Source organism: Sebastes fasciatus, chromosome 1, assembly GCF_043250625.1.
Source record: "Sebastes fasciatus isolate fSebFas1 chromosome 1, fSebFas1.pri, whole genome shotgun sequence".
NCBI lineage: Eukaryota > Metazoa > Chordata > Actinopteri > Perciformes > Sebastidae > Sebastes > Sebastes fasciatus.
This window is the reverse complement of record NC_133795.1, coordinates 23,294,795-23,310,358: the sequence shown is the minus strand read 5'-3', so window position 1 is coordinate 23,310,358 and position 15,564 is coordinate 23,294,795. Positions and strand designations below refer to the sequence as shown.

The following is a 15,564-nucleotide window of genomic DNA, read 5'->3' as shown; positions in this document are numbered from 1 at the left end:
TTTATAAATCAAAATGTTTTAATACGTATAAAAACAACAAGAAAGACGACGCACACACACACACTATCGGGACACAGGTGTTCTACACATGATGAATCCTACACAGAAAGAGGACGTGTGATCTCTATTGTGACCGGGACTTCACGCTCTCTTTGTCGGCTCCTGTCAAGATGATCCGGGCTGAGGAGTTTTCCCGTGACGCTGTGCTCTGGTTGGGAGAGGAAACAGTCTGCACATCAAACAGGCTGCTCGCTCACAGTCTGATATATGACATCAGGCTTTGTGTCTCTTTGTTTAAGCCTGTTGGTGGCTCCTTCACAACTGTAGAAACAGCAGTGATCAGTCCATCCCTCCAATGTCATGTTGTTTGTACGACTGCGAGACCAGACTCCCTGCAGAAGAACACAGACACTGTTTACACAATATCCTCCTTAGATTAACTACTGTACATTCTCAACCACAATTTGAATAATGGTCAAACCTCAAATAACAGCCATATACCCGTAGCTAATAAAGGTCAGGTAAAAAACATTGGAAAACTCACATGATAAATTCAGTAATGTACATTTTCACAGCACTAAATCCATCAGTACAACACCAGAGGCATGTCATACTCACTACTCTCCTGAAAACACTTTCTCTTTTTAACCACATTTTCATTCACTAATTAATTCTAATCACTTCTACTAGGCCATTTTTAAGCTACTAATAATAAAACTTGACACTTCCCTGCAGATGTTTCAAGCTGCTGGAAAGGCTTTTAATGTGAAACATCTGCAGGAAGTGTTGGGTTTCATTGACGGCAAGCTTATCAGCGACAGAAAGAACGGCAGAGAAGTTAGAGAAGAGGAAGTGTTCAATAATTTGTCAATGGAGTGATAGTGGCGCTTCAGGAGATTATATTAAAGGAATAGTTCAACATTTATGGGAAATTGACTTTTAGTATTTCTTTCTGAGAGGGAGACGTTCTGATGGATATCAATCTTGTCTCTGTGTGTTACAGTACGGAGCTGGAGTCAACACGTGGTTAGCCTAGCTTAGCATAGACTAGAAGCAGGGGGAAACCAAGCCCCCAGGAAGAGCGCCAGGCTTTGAAGCAAATTTTCATAGTGATCAAACGGTGGAATTACAAACTTCCATGTTCCGTCATGTGATGCCATTGGGCCCAAAAATACTTTTTTTTTTGGGAAAGAAACGTCTGTACTCAGCAGATATTTTTTGAGGTAAATAAATTTCCCAGTATAAACACTTGAATAGTTATTTTTGTGCTGCCGTTCATTTGAATGAGCCATGGAGCGAGGGCTGGAAGGCGGGGTTAAAGGAAACGCTACTGCGCTTGCTCTCAGGGCTCACAGATGCGGAAGATCACATACCATGAACATATTGTATCTCGTTTGTTTAATCCGTACATAAATGACAAACAACAGCTGGTGTGCAGCTTCCTGAAGTCTTGTTGTCATAGTGAGGTTGCCAGGTTTGGTACCATCGTGCCTGTCCAGAGACCAAAACCTGTGCTCACTGATTGTATCTGGCAACTTGTGGCTGCGCTACAGGCAGCTGCACAACACAGAAGCACAGTCAAGAAATCACAGCACATAATTCCCAACAAAACCACAAACTTTTCCTTTTACTCACTTTCAGAAAGAAAGCAAATGAGCTTATTTCCCTAAATGTTGAACTATTCCTTTAACAATGATTAGAAGTTTGTTTTATTTCAGATTTCTCAATTGGCTTCACTGATAATATAAGCAGTAATATTAAGAATGTAACACTAAGAGTAACTAAAGCTTTGTTAATACTTGCGCGCGACACCGTGGCACGGGCCTCCGTAGTTGGTGCGCTCGCTATGAGTATGCACAGAGGCGTTTATGCTCAGCGTGTTGTTCGTTGCAATCCGAAACGCCAGGGAGCGAAAATAAAACTATGTACAAAAGAGCAACTAACTCCGCTGTGTGCCAGCTTCGTTTGAAGCTGAGAAAGACCACTGTGGTGTTGGTATGCGTTGGTCTTGTTGTATTATATAATAATGTAGTCCTGTACATAATGGCCTATTCATCTTTTATACTTGACATATACACGCGTGCATGGTTAATGTAGCTGTTGGGCAACAGAGTTTTTGAATGAAGTTTAAAGTAGGATGAGTTCAGACATCAATATGTACGCTGTTGCCCAACATCTCTCTGGGACACACACACAGAAACAGAAAAGACAGGACCTGTGCAGCGCTACTACAGACACACGTTCATGTCACATGACAAGCCCAAGGAGCGAGGTGGGAGTGGGAGCAGGAGGGTCAAAGGCCAAGCAGGAAGTAGATGTAGACTAGCCAGCTAGACCGCAAGGGAAACAAGCTGCACCATCCCACCGCTAGCCACGTCAACACCCATCTGCCAACTACAGTCCAACTTCACCAAAAGTTCCAATTAGTCAGTGGTGCTGAGGTTAGCAGAGGTCATACAATCACAAAGCCACAGTCTGGGAGGAAAAACACTCCGAATGTTCAAAAGGAGTCACTGTGAATCCAGCAGCTGTGGATCTGACGAGGACAAACAGCTTGTTCCTAATCAGACGGCTGTTCGGCACTTATGTGGATTGTTATTCAGAAAATTATGTTTCTGCTTTTCTAATTTCAAATTGTGTTAAGATTATGTGGTAATATTTTAGTGGGAAAGTCCTGCATGTCTGATTACTTCTTGAACAGCCTGCAGAGATTCTATTTACAGACTTTGCCCTCCACTTTGTCCACTTATTGCAAAAGAATATATTGCCAAAAAGCTGAACTGTAAGCTATAATTTTAGCATGAAAAGTGACTAGAAGAAACATCTGCAGCTGTAAGGTTGGCCCCAGTTATCACTGTAATTACATAACTTCAAAGATGGAATTTAGCTACGACAGCGCGTATTTTCTATCTCTGCATCCGAGATGGTGCCTGCGTTTTGGAACAAACGGTAGCCGTCAGCACACAAGCACATGCTGAAGCTAACGGGTTCACAAAAAGTCATTTTCACAGAAAATGGGAGGAAGTTCTAGCGAGAAAATTCCAAGTATTCAACCCCTAAATCATAACATATCAGGACAAGCTACTGCCGGACGTCTACTTCAAGAAAAAATAAATAAAACTAAAAAGTGGAAAATAGATAACATTTATCTTGTAGATTATAAAATAGAGAATAATTGCATTCATCATTACTTTACCTTTAACATGACGACAAGAATCAAAACCACTATGTATTAAAAACAACAATCTAAACTATGGCTGCATAAGAATATAATGTCATAAATAGCGCAAAAAATATCTTGTACTATACAGATATGTTAAAGGTGCAGTAGGCAGAATATTTGTGGCATCATTGGAAAAAAAATCCATAATAACCTTTCATCATATTGTAACTCAAGTGTTCTGAGAGAAAACTAGACGTCTGCACCTCCTCATTACTCTGTTTTCAGGCTTTAAAATATCTAGCTTGTGACGGGAGACTTTGGCCAAAGTCAATTTCAAGAGAGCGTTCCTATTGGCTGTGCTCTGACTTGTGGGCGGTGCTTGGTATATCCTCAACTGATCTCATCATGGCTGCCAGGTCACAGAATTTATCATTTTACAGCTAAACAGTACACTACAAGATGTTTCTGAAATCATCTGAGGAGAGAAATAGGCATTACAGTAACAGAATATTGATTCATATTTGACCAGCGCTGCCTAGTTTGACTGTTTGATCGGAGTATGCGAGTGATTGACAGCCGGCTCTCATGAGACAGCAGCTGGACGGCAGACTCCAGCTCGGCTCTGATTGGTGGTTTTCGTCCGGTCTGTGAAATTTAGCAGATGCCATTAGGAGCACCGGAGAACACAGAGGCATATGATTTTTTTCAGATTACCTGTCTCATGTGCTACTGTCAGGATTTAGCCACCGTTTTATAAAAATAACTTTTATTCATATATGCTCCATTTCTACCCCCTGCAGCTTTAATGCCATATCACTGATCCCTATAACCATTTTGTGTATTTCATAATTTCTTCATTAAAAAGTGAGGGAAACGTAATGACAACACAGTACGTTTCCTCCAGTAACATTACAGTAAAAGATGTTTGTCATGAACTCAATTTACAGTCTGGACGGATAACAGGACCAGATCTGCTTTAATGAAACACTGGTCTGATAGACTGGCTCTGACCTCCAGACTGTGGCTTTACAACATGAGGGTCTCTGTCAGTGAGCTTTGTGGTTGGGTGGTTGGTTGGGTGGGATGGAGGGTGGGGGTTCGTGTTGGGTGGAAGCAGTACAGGGAGGGGGAGGGAGGGGAGGGGGTTGCCTTGGAGACAGGTCGGGCCGGTGAGGCGTCAGTCAGACTAGCAGAGCTCCCAGACTGAGCAGCAGCCGGGGCGGTGGCGTGCTTACCTGTGGCCAGGCCCCCCTCTGCCCTGCCCTTCATCCCTCCTCCTCCTCCTCCTCCTCCTCCTGGGCCAGAGCTGCCCAGGGCCTCCACGGGGAAGGAGGGCCGTTCGCCCCTGTAGGGCTTGGGCCTGAAGGGGAAGTCTTTGTCTTTACCTTTGGAGCCTTTGGGCCGGCCTGCTGTCTTCTTCTTGGACTTGCCATCTCCCTTCACTCCCAGTAGGGGGTGCACCTCTGAGGAGAGAGAGGATGGACTCAGGGTCAAAGTTCAGCTTTTCACAATAAAGCAAAGGACAGACGCAATCAAATCATGACACTTTTGTACCTGTCCTAAAATTGGCGCACACTGTAAATTCATCAAAATTTCCACTAGGGTTGGACGATTGGACGAATATTTTGGCGATTGCCAAGTACATCACCGGTTGGTTTTTTTGGGGGGATTTCGTCATTTTATTTTGCTAATTTAATAGTCTGCCTCCGAAGAACGAGAGTCCCTGCTCAGCGGGCAGCTGGCACAGCGGCGCTAAAACAAAGTGCACAGCGTGGAAAAACAGCTTGTAGAGCCAGCATATTTTCACATCTAACTCTGTGAATTAAGAGTTTATTTCGACCAAACCAGAGTTGGTGAGTTTGAATGAAATGTGTTTTACGATGAGTTAACGAGGCAATCAGGCCTGTCTTAGTTCAATGAAAAAGAGAAACTTTATATTCAAAAGGTGTACATTGTATTTTTCTGTTTAATAAGGAGAATAGGTGTAAGAATATTTCCTTTCTTGACATTTTGTGAGTTTATTTTATTTATTTATTAGACTAAAAAAGCTAAGAAAGCTCGTGGAACGTAGCAAACTTGCAGCTCAAACACATCTTTCTGCTGAAACTACGACACATACCTGCACGAATACATTGGCAATTGCCAGTTGTTGGGCTGTTGGCCAGTTGAATAATTTTAACATATCGCCCAACCCTAATTTCCACAACACTAATTCCATCAGTGCAACATCGGAGTCGTCTCATCCTCACCACTCCGCTGCTATCAGTTTTTCCCTTTAACACTAACACTGTTTTCATTCACTGCATTTGCTTCTACTTTGCCTTTTTTTATCACATGCAAACATGTACTTATCAGCACTAAACACAAAGTACAGTAATGTCATCAGTTTGGCAGGTATTTGGTGATAAACCAAAGTATTGGACAAATAGAATTTTGACCAGATGATGGCACTCCTTATACATATGACAAAAGTTAAGGGACCAAAGTTTTACAATTCATCTCAAGGGGAACATGAATGTCTGTGCAAATCAATCTAGTACAAAAATAATGAAATATTTCACAGGGAAAACTTCATTGTGATGGTGGCGGTAGAGGAAAAGTCAGGGGATCCCGTAAACTATTAGGATTCATCCTCTGGGGATCATGAATATGTGAAGAAAATATCATAGAAATCCATCCAATAATTGTTTCGATATTTTAGTCTACCTAAAAATCTGGGGCAAAGAAGAGGACCCATCCTGCAAGCAGTGTGGAGCAACCCTCCGCACCCTGAATCACATCTTGACTGGATGTCCCAAAGCACTGGGTGAAGGCCGTTACAGGTGGAGGCACGATAAGGTCCTTACAGAAATCGCCAAATGGACAGAGCTACAGAGGGTTAAAGCCAACACACACCAGTCACCAACACCCGGAGTCATCGGTTTCCAAAGGGAAGGAGATAAGTTTACCAAGACAAGAACAACTGTCAAGAACCCGCTCCATTTTGCATCGAGCTTCTGACTGGGAGATGCAAGTGGCTCTCAAGAAGAGGCTCAGCGGTAACCTCACTCTGACCAGACACGATTCTTCTATCCAGGAGCACAAAAACCATCTTGGTAGCTGAACTCACAGTGCCCTGGGAGGACAGGCTACCCATTTCTCACCAACTGAAGAAGGCCATGTACCAGGATTTGATCGATGATAGTCAAAGGTTGGCACGCAGCCTTATTCCCCATCGAAGTTGGCTGCTGCGGTTTCCCAGCAACATCAGTGCGCTACTTCTTGCAGAGGATCGGTTTGGAACCTAAACAACTGAAGAAAGCCACTGGGGACAAAGCCACGGCAGCTGAGAGCAGCTCAAGGTGGCTGTGGTTGACAAGAGCCCGCAGTTGGAACTCTTCTGCAGGTGAAGGCTAATGTAGTCTCCGCTGCCCCACACAGGCGAAGCGTACAGGCTAAGGGGTGAAACGCTTGTGACCCTGAGATACCTGCTAAAGATGCAGAAGGGTTCCCAACAATGTGAATGCTCTGACCACCCTGCCAACAATGAATACTATCAAGAGGAGGAACTAGCAACACCATGTCCTAAGTTGCTCCTGCAGTTTCTGCTTGTAGCAAAGCATCTCTGATGTTTATTTCACCCAGTCTGTTTCTAATTTCCTGCAGTTTAGGAAAAAAAAGGCCCTGGTCATTGGAAAATGTACCAACTATATGAACCCGACCCTGACGCGGCATCTTATGGTTGTGCTTATTGTTGTGTTTCACTGTCTCACCGTCACTGGGCACCCCCTGCAGTTCTATGGTGGTGGTGCGAGCCTTCTTCTTGGCCGGGCCTCCTTCAGATGAAAGCTGCCGCTGCTTCTTGTCACCGCCAGCCAACGCTTCCTCTGGGGTAGCAGTCTGGACCGCGGCGTCTGGCGGGGGGCCGAAGGGGTTTTCCTCTGGGTCCTCGACCTCGGGGGCGATTGGCAGGTACAGCAGGGCCTTGTAGTCCTCCAGCTCCTCATCACTGCAGGACACAAACACAGACAAGACTGTCAGCAGTAGAATACTTCACACAGATTTGAACACAATCAGCCTCTCTGTGGTGCTAAACTAGCACCAAGACAGTTTTCAGTTACTTAAAGGTGCTCTATACGATATCCAGAGCATTAATATAGCAGCAAACAACTATTGTCTATGTAAAGATATAGAGGAGTAATGTCTACCTGAGCAGAGAATGAAGTCACTCTCCCTCTGTGTGTGTTGTAATCAGAGCTTCTCTGTGCCCCACTGGCTAGCCCATGGACGCCGCTCTGCACTGCTGTCATACAGCGGTTGCAGCTGATAATGCCATCCCAACTGACAGCGCTGTTGCAGAAGTGTAGCACCCACCTTCAGGCTCCCCCCAGGTTAACACCGTTAGCTCTGTCAGTAGTGTTGCCATTGTTTTCACTGTTAGCGCTGTTAGCTGTGAGCCGCCGGCTCACCTGTCGCCATGTTGAGAGCCGTGCGGAGGCAATAGAAATGCTCCCAATCTCGCAATTAGCACCTTTAAGACTAAGAGGCTTTGATGATTCAGTGAGCAGATCAGAGAGGGATCATTGTTTGCAGTGGTGTAGTACGCTGTATTATTGTTTCTCACCTGCTGCAAAACGCAACTATTGGGTCAACAGTGGTGACATCCACCTCTTCATCCTCAGCAGCGTCTGCGCCTGTAACACGAGCACGAGTTAATGTCAGAGGCATCCAGAGAGAACCAATGAAACCAGTAAGACCAGTGCATTTGACAGCAAAACAGGTGATGGTCACATTCTAAAAGGGTTAATGCAAATGTGTGTGATATTGAGGTCGTGTGTCACATGCAGAGGACTGGGCGAATATATGGGCTATCGGCAACTGGCTGATCATGATTCTAACATATCGCCCAACCCTAATGACTGTTGTCTTCAGGAAGGGAGTATACAAGAAATTAATGTACTTTTGGATTAAACTGAAATGCATTAATCAAATCAAAGTGTGACTTTGGATTGCAACTATAAAATTAATCTTAACCAGGAGAAAGCAAAATGTTTTTCCAAAGACTTTATACTTATTTATTTTGCTGAGATGTTTCTGGATCTGTTTCACCCCCACCTACAGGTTGATTTACTGTTTACAAGCTGAGCAGCTCCTCAAATTCCTTTTTGCATTGCATTGTGGGACAATAATGTCCATCAACAGCACACGGAAAATCTAATAAATTTAGCCTGCTTACTGACATATTGGTTAACTTATTTTTCAGTGTGAGTCAGTCCACTACATACTTAATACCCAGTATCTAGTTTTATTACTATTAAGTATGGAACATGGACACATTTGAAGTATTGTTCTGCAGGACTGGGAGCAGACAGCACAGGAGAGGGTTTTCCTACACAGTGGTGCCTTCGTAGGAGGGTATACTGTATTTATGGAGTTTGAAGGGAAATAACTGTCTAACATACAAATAAATACTCCTCATACTTTGGCCTTTGCTAAGAGGCTTAGGAGCAATTCTATACAATAAAGACTTTTCGTTGAAATTACATACCATATAAGTGGTTATGGGTGTGTGTGTGTGTTATCTACCTGTCTGCTCGGGTTCACTCTTGTCTTCGTCCTCGATGTCAAATTCAGACTCTCTCTCCTCGTACTCCACATTCTCATCCAGCTCTTTAAAGTCTGGAGCAAAAGCGCTCCAGTTTTCCTGCAGACAAACCAATCAGTCACATCGATCACCCCTGACACCGTTTTACATCAACTCGGCTGGTAGTTGTGCTTCATTAAAGGCCAAAAGTCACACATTTTTTTACCATACAAACATTAAAGATACTGAAATAATGAAATGACACTGAAATAATCCATCTGTGACCATGTTTCATTCACGTATACATCCAGCCTTTATTGTCTCTGTCTACTTACCACTTGGTTCTGAGCCCAGATGGACACCACTCCACTGGAGATGGAGGCGATAATCGGACGGACAGGATGCCACTGGAGAGGGGTCAAAGGTGAGATGGGTGAGTTATCTGATTGTAAACAACACAGCGTCTCTCAATATCAATGTTTAAATCTCTACACAGTGTTCTACTGAGCCAGGATTTCTGTTTTGATCCTTACAGCGACATCCAGCAGCAGCTCTCCTCTGGTTCCATGAAGGATCTTCACCAGGTTGCCGATGCTCTTCTCCCAGATGTAGAGGGCGTGCTGCCTGGCTGAACCTGCCACGATGTACTCGCCATCGCCGGAGAAACAGCAGCGCTTCCAAGGAGTCCTGAACACAGAAAACACAGGTGGAGTGCGTGAACAAACGGAGGTCAGAGGAAAAGACTGACGCACCGCTATGAAATTGAACACTTTCCTAGTGAGTGTTTGATTTGATTACAGGCACTGAAATTCAGCCAGTCCCTGCAACACTTGCAAGAGCTTTCAATTTTTCTACGCAAACACCTGTGAAACTGGAAGAAAGCGTCTCAACCATCACTCAAATTTTCCACAAATATATGCTGTGCACAAACATACCTGTTGACCAGGTCCTGTAGTTTCTGCATGGGTTCAGGCTCACCGTCTCGGCCACATGTCAGTATCTCCCTGCCGTCATACACCCTGATGATCCGGTCCGCTGTGTTTATGAGGAAGCAACTGCACAGAAAACAGCACAGGTGGACAAAAAAAAGAGGTTGCATTAGAGATAGGGGAAAAGAAAGCACAGGAAGAGCTCCGCTGTCATTGCTGGGTCTTTTCTTTTTTTTTGTAAATATGTTTTATTGATTTTCAAAGATTTTATCCCACAAAAATAACAGATACAAAACATGTGTAAGTCACACAAAATAGATACCATTCATCAGATCTGTTTACAAAGTTAGGTCCATAGCTGGGGCTTTTAAATTTGTTTGTTTTTTACTCTCTTCTGTGGATCATGTGTACATATTGTAATATGGATCTGTCCTTCAGTCAACATGGAATCAGTTAGACAGTGTCACAGAACAAGGAGATCCCAAATGGACTAGAGCCTGAGGCTGTCACTTTTTCAGAAAATCTAATTTGAATGTTTAGAGCGCTCTCTGCTGGATCACAAGGCAAACTACTTCAAACGGTCTGTTGTGCTTATAGACCGTTTTGAATGCGAACAGGTCATTACAGCCTAATGTTAAACGTGTAGACTGTGTAGTCCAGATTGTGTTCATCCATCCAGGTCTAGATACCAAAAGACCTCCCGTTGCCTCTCACCTGCCCTTGCGTGCAAATTCAATTGATTTGATGGCAGTGGTGTTGCTGGTGCCGGTTGTCACTCTGAAGGAAGCCACCAGCTCCTGAGTGTTTGTGTTCAACACCAGAATCTGCAACAACAGAGAGAGGGAGACGTAAAATGTGAGTGGAGAGAAATCTACAAGTGTTTGGGTATTCATTAAAGATAGGGTCGACGATGATGACAGCTAGCATAATTTGAAAGTAGCATCGCCACAGGAGCTCTGTGTAAACCCACACCTTCCCTTCGGGGCTCCTTCCAATGCAACGCCCCCCACACACATGCACGAGCATGTTTTATTACATTACGGCTGTGTTGAATACTCGATTCTGATTGGTCAATCACGGCGTTCTGCGGTCTGTAAGTTCTGTATAACAGACCGTTGCTATGTATAGTAGACCGTTGCTATGGGCGCAGTTCTGATGTCGGACTCTGGAGGACAGTTTTTGTGTCAAAATATTGATTTCTTAAGTAAGTAGCAGTGTAATAAGCGGGATAATGTACATTCAACATTTATTGTTGTGAAAGAATCCCCTTCAGGGCGATGAGAATCACAACAATAACCGGCTCGCTGTACATTATCCCTTACATTTCATCTGATCAACAGTACAACAATTCAGGTGACAATTTGTGCAGTCTATGTGGAGGGCTGCTATCCCGCATAGATATCTACTTGTGTCTTTTTAGGTTCTATCACTGGAAATGTTTTAATTCTAGATGTACAAATTTAAGCACTGAGCTTTTTTCCTCTATAAAACTCATATTTCTTGAGCCGTCTTGAAACGCAGTGATGTGGTTGTAAGGTGCACTGCGAGTCTAGTTTTGTCTGACCTTTCCTTTGGCATTGCCAGTGTAGATGTACTCCCCCCGCCTGTCGAAGGCCGCCACCACATTCAGGTCTGAGTCGTCGTCCACCGGCAGGACAACATGTTTGGTGTCTGACAGAGTCAGCAGGACCGGGGCGGATTTCATGGGACACACCAGCACCTTGTCCCTAAAACACAAACAGAATTTCTGGTTAGTACAAAATAGCAAAGTATATTAACTTAACTTACAACTGATCAAAGACAATTTAGACGAAATCATGTGATGTCAGCGCTGTTCATAGTGTATCTGACCCAACATCAGATGAGACATGGACACACAGATGCTGTCAGCTCACTCACATGTCTCTGGGGTGGCATTGCAGTTTCAGGATGGGTGAGGGGAAGCGGAACCTCTGGTCACAGTCTCCAGTCAGGACGTCCCACTGCGAGACAATGTTGTCTGTGGAGGCGCTCACCAGCTTGTGGCCGTCTCGACTCCAGCTGCACACACACAAATATACAGCATTCTTTAATTCATCATTAAAATGTTACTGGACTTGACGTGTGGATGTAGTCTAAGGTGGAGCAGGCGAGGCAGGTAAAAGATGGATGTGTCTGAGTGTATGTCTGTGATGTGTGTCTCACCATAAAGAGCAAACCGGGTGGATATGTGCGCTGATGATTTTGGCGATGCCCCGCGTGAGGAAGTCCCAGATGACGATGCGGCCGTCGTTGCAGCCAACAGCCAGCAGGGTGCCCCACCGGTTGAAGGTGCAGGTGAGGGCCATACTGATACAGTCCAGGGTGCCATCTGCCTCCTAAAAACACACACAAACACAGTGAAACAACAGCCAGAGAGTTTGCATCAGTCCGGGAGTAGCTTCACATATGATTGTTGCCTAAATCAAGATGAAACTCCAGGTGTATTAGTGTTTGGATGATTTTCAGTGCACAAATAGTAATCAGGATTTCTATTAAGCGCATGTGTATATTAAGAGCCGGTGGCTTACCTCTGGATAGTTCTGCCCAAATGATTCTAGGAGAGGAATAACGAAGCGAGAGTGATGAGAAACATTTAACAAAACTAAGTAACATTCATACAGGACGTACAGTATGTACTAAAGTGCCAGCTGGCTCAGAAACACAACACAGCCTACCACTAATTTCATTCTAATTAGCATGTTACAGATATTCAGTGTCGTACAGTTGAGTACTTGGGCCTTGGAATAGCAGTAGAATCATTATTATTTAACAAGGATAACTTAAATTAATCGGAGATTAAAGTCAGGTATTCATTACATATACATAAAGAAATAAACTTGAGTATATCCACGATTAAAACTGGAAAGGTTAAACAATTAAGTTGAATATTCACCAGAAAGAAGCAGGAAATTATCCATGAGTAATTTCAGAGAAATCTTGAAGTTTTTTCCAAAGTCTGAGCCAGTAATTCATAAGATAGAACTGTATGGACAATTTAGAAGGAAAAAGACATTTACCCAAAATTTACATAAAAGAATTCACCAACAAAAAGGGTGAAGCAGCCAATTTAAAAGAAAGAAAATTAAGTAGTGTTAAAAATTAAGTAATGTTTTTCTTCGATTATTCCGAAACATCCTCCCCAATAAACTAATTTCAAATAAATTCAGTGTTTTTTCCTCACGTCTGATGTTTTCTTTACAGAGTTAATGAGAAAATGTAGAGAAACTAAAGAGACGTATTTCTCAGCTGATTCCCCATCCTTCCACTGAAGATGAGACAGGGGTACTTGACATCATACTAACAGCCATAACTCAGTATAAATATCAATTATCACATATGTGACCTTCTATTCTGGTCTAGCTTAGCTCAAAAATAAAACACAATACAGTACTTGGACTTGTCAAAGCTGGATTAGTTTAAAAAGTAAACTACACTGACTGTTTAAAACCCAGATTTAAATATTATTCTATTTCTGAAAATAGGATTAGTACAATCTCACTGCCTTTCCTCCATCCAGACCATTACAAACCAGCTGTAGATCAAAAATTATATACATATATATTATAATATTTAGATTAATTAATGGACTAATGTTATATTAGCATGTGACTGTTTAAAACCATTTTATAGGCTTGTGATTTTTCAAAACTTCGTCGTTATTTTATTATTATTTCATCATAGTTCCAGATTAACAACTTGTCAAAGCTGGATTAGTTAAAAAAGTAAACTACACTGACTGTTTAAAACCCAGATCTAAATATTATTCTATTTCTGAAAATAAAAATTAGAACAATCTCAAAGCCTTTCCTCCATCTAGACCATGACAAACCAGCTGTAGATCAAAAATTATATATATATATATATATATATATATATATATATATACATATATCATTTTATATATATATATATATATATATATATATATAAATATATATAAAATTGTATATATCATTTTATATATTATATATATATTATATTTATATATATTATTATTATTATAATATTTAGATTAATCAATGGACTAACGTTATATTAGCATGTGACTGTTTAAAACCATTTTATAGGCTTGAGATTTTTTTAAACTTCATCGTTATTTATATTATATTATCTCATCATAGTTCCTGATTAACCTACCGTATAGTAACGTTACTCCCTGTCATATACACCAGCTGTATATTGTTTTTATCTCCCACCATCATCCTAATAATGTTAAGAGCTTGGTAGCCTTGGTGTAATAACTAATAAACATGATGATATTATTAACACAGGGGTAAGAGGTGACAGTCTGTAGCTGCTCTCCTCATAAAGACACAAGGTTAAGAGGTGACAGTCTGTAGCTGCTCTCCTCATAAAGACACAAGGTTAAGAGGTGACAGTCTGTAGCTGCTCTCCTCATAAAGACACAAGGTTAAGAGGTGACAGTCTGTAGCTGCTCTCCTCATAAAGACACATGTAATTAAACAACAGGAGACATGTCTGTCTGAATGTATGGAGGCTAACGTTAGCTAACAGCTACTATGTACGCTCACATTATTATAATCCTTTACCTACAGACTCAGATCATACATTAGGAACAGATGTTTAACATGTTTAACAGAAGTTAAAGCGGTGTGATTCTACTAATAAAAGCATGTATTTATGTATATTTGACTGGTTTTCTGTTGATGTTAACATGCTAAGCTAACGATGCTAACCACAACAGTAACAGCTCGTTACCGGTGAACGGTTGAATCAGCTTCACTGAACACTCAGAGAAACAACAGGTTAGTTACCGAGCAGCTCGAGGTTCATTGTTGGACGACTGGCGATCCAGATGTCTTTAACGTGACTAGATCTCACAGATGTTTCACTCTAATATCACTTTAATATGCAGCTAGTTACTGTTACTGTTGCTACTGCTGCCTGGCGCCGAGCCTCCAGTCAGGACCCCAAACAATCACACCTACAATATGCCTGATCTAAATGAAATGAAATTCAAACTTTAATGCAGACTCAAGGTCCAGATAAGAAAAAAGAAAAAACAACAATAATACATTACATATAATACATTACAATACAGGAGGCACTATAAAAAGGCATGATTAAAAGATATAAAAAAAAGCTCTAAATGAAATAAGCCTTCTTCTTATTCTTTTGGTGGAGAGAGAATTAAGAGAGGACAGCCCTTTTTTATTTTGTGTAAAGATTTGTTGATTTATTTATTTTATAGACCACTAAAGCAAACACAATTTTATTGTTTTCTTTGTTGTTGCCTGTTCCTGTGGTAAATGTAGAAAGTATAATGTGTAGAAATAATAATAATAATAATAATAATATATTAGATTTATATAGCGCTTTTTAGTGATCTCAAAGATCTCAAAATTGTCAAATCATACCAACAATAATGACCAATATGGCCACTACTGATGCTGCAATTGCTTTAAATGTGTGAAATAAGATAAGATAAGATAAGATAAGATATGAGTATATGTGATATAAAGTATATGTGTAGAAATAGTGGAGTATTAAACATATGCATGAGTGTAATATGCCTGAACTAAATGATTTTCAAGATTCAAGATTCAAGATGTTTATTGTCACGCTGGCTATACAGGTACAATCGTGTGAAATACTTTTTGCTGGGAAGCTCCATTAAAAATAATAAGTTATATTACAATTATAAAAGGAAATACTTTGTATAAGGCATATTAAGAATATATACATATCAGGAAGTATGAATGTACATATATAAGAAATACTTTGTACAAGACATATTATGACTTGTAAGACTATGATTTTCTTTTTGTCATGACATATTATTTAAATTATTTCCTAATTTTTGTAATATTGTGACTTTTTTTTTACTCTAATAAGATTTCAACTTTCTTCTGATAAAAGGATTTTTT

General features: G+C 41.3%; 1 protein-coding gene across 4 annotated transcripts; it reads right to left on the bottom strand.

Moving 5' to 3' along the window:
• On the bottom strand, positions 1-14,617 carry rbbp5 (retinoblastoma binding protein 5). 4 transcript variants are annotated; one of them, XM_074638489.1, is made up of 15 exons: positions 14,452-14,614; positions 12,570-12,658; positions 12,205-12,230; positions 11,840-12,012; positions 11,555-11,695; positions 11,220-11,382; positions 10,370-10,479; positions 9,662-9,781; positions 9,260-9,413; positions 9,062-9,133; positions 8,729-8,846; positions 7,767-7,836; positions 6,916-7,151; positions 4,399-4,626; positions 1-392 (listed from the first exon to the last, which is right to left on the bottom strand). In XM_074638489.1, the coding sequence occupies exons 2-15, from the start codon at positions 12,592-12,594 to the stop codon at positions 340-342; spliced, it is 1,689 nt and encodes a 562-aa protein (XP_074494590.1). In that variant the 5' UTR covers positions 12,595-12,658; positions 14,452-14,614; the 3' UTR covers positions 1-339. The 4 variants fall into 4 exon arrangements, with proteins under 4 accessions (XP_074494590.1, XP_074494606.1, XP_074494598.1 ...); XM_074638505.1 differs by having other exon boundaries at positions 4,549-4,626; XM_074638497.1 differs by lacking the exon at positions 12,570-12,658 and having other exon boundaries at positions 14,452-14,617.
• Between the last annotated feature and the right edge of the window lie 947 nt (positions 14,618-15,564).

Excerpts from the sequence above, each read along its gene's own strand:
- rbbp5 (XM_074638489.1), bottom strand. The coding sequence starts at position 12,594 with ATGGATAATTTCCTGCTTCTTTCTG. Across the intron at positions 11,696-11,839 it reads CACCCGGTTTGCTCTTTATG|CTGGAGTCGAGACGGCCACA; the intron begins GTGAGACACACA and ends GTGTGTGTGCAG. Across the intron at positions 4,627-6,915 it reads GCAGGGGGTGCCCAGTGACG|AGGTGCACCCCCTACTGGGA; the intron begins GTGAGACAGTGA and ends CTCTCTCCTCAG.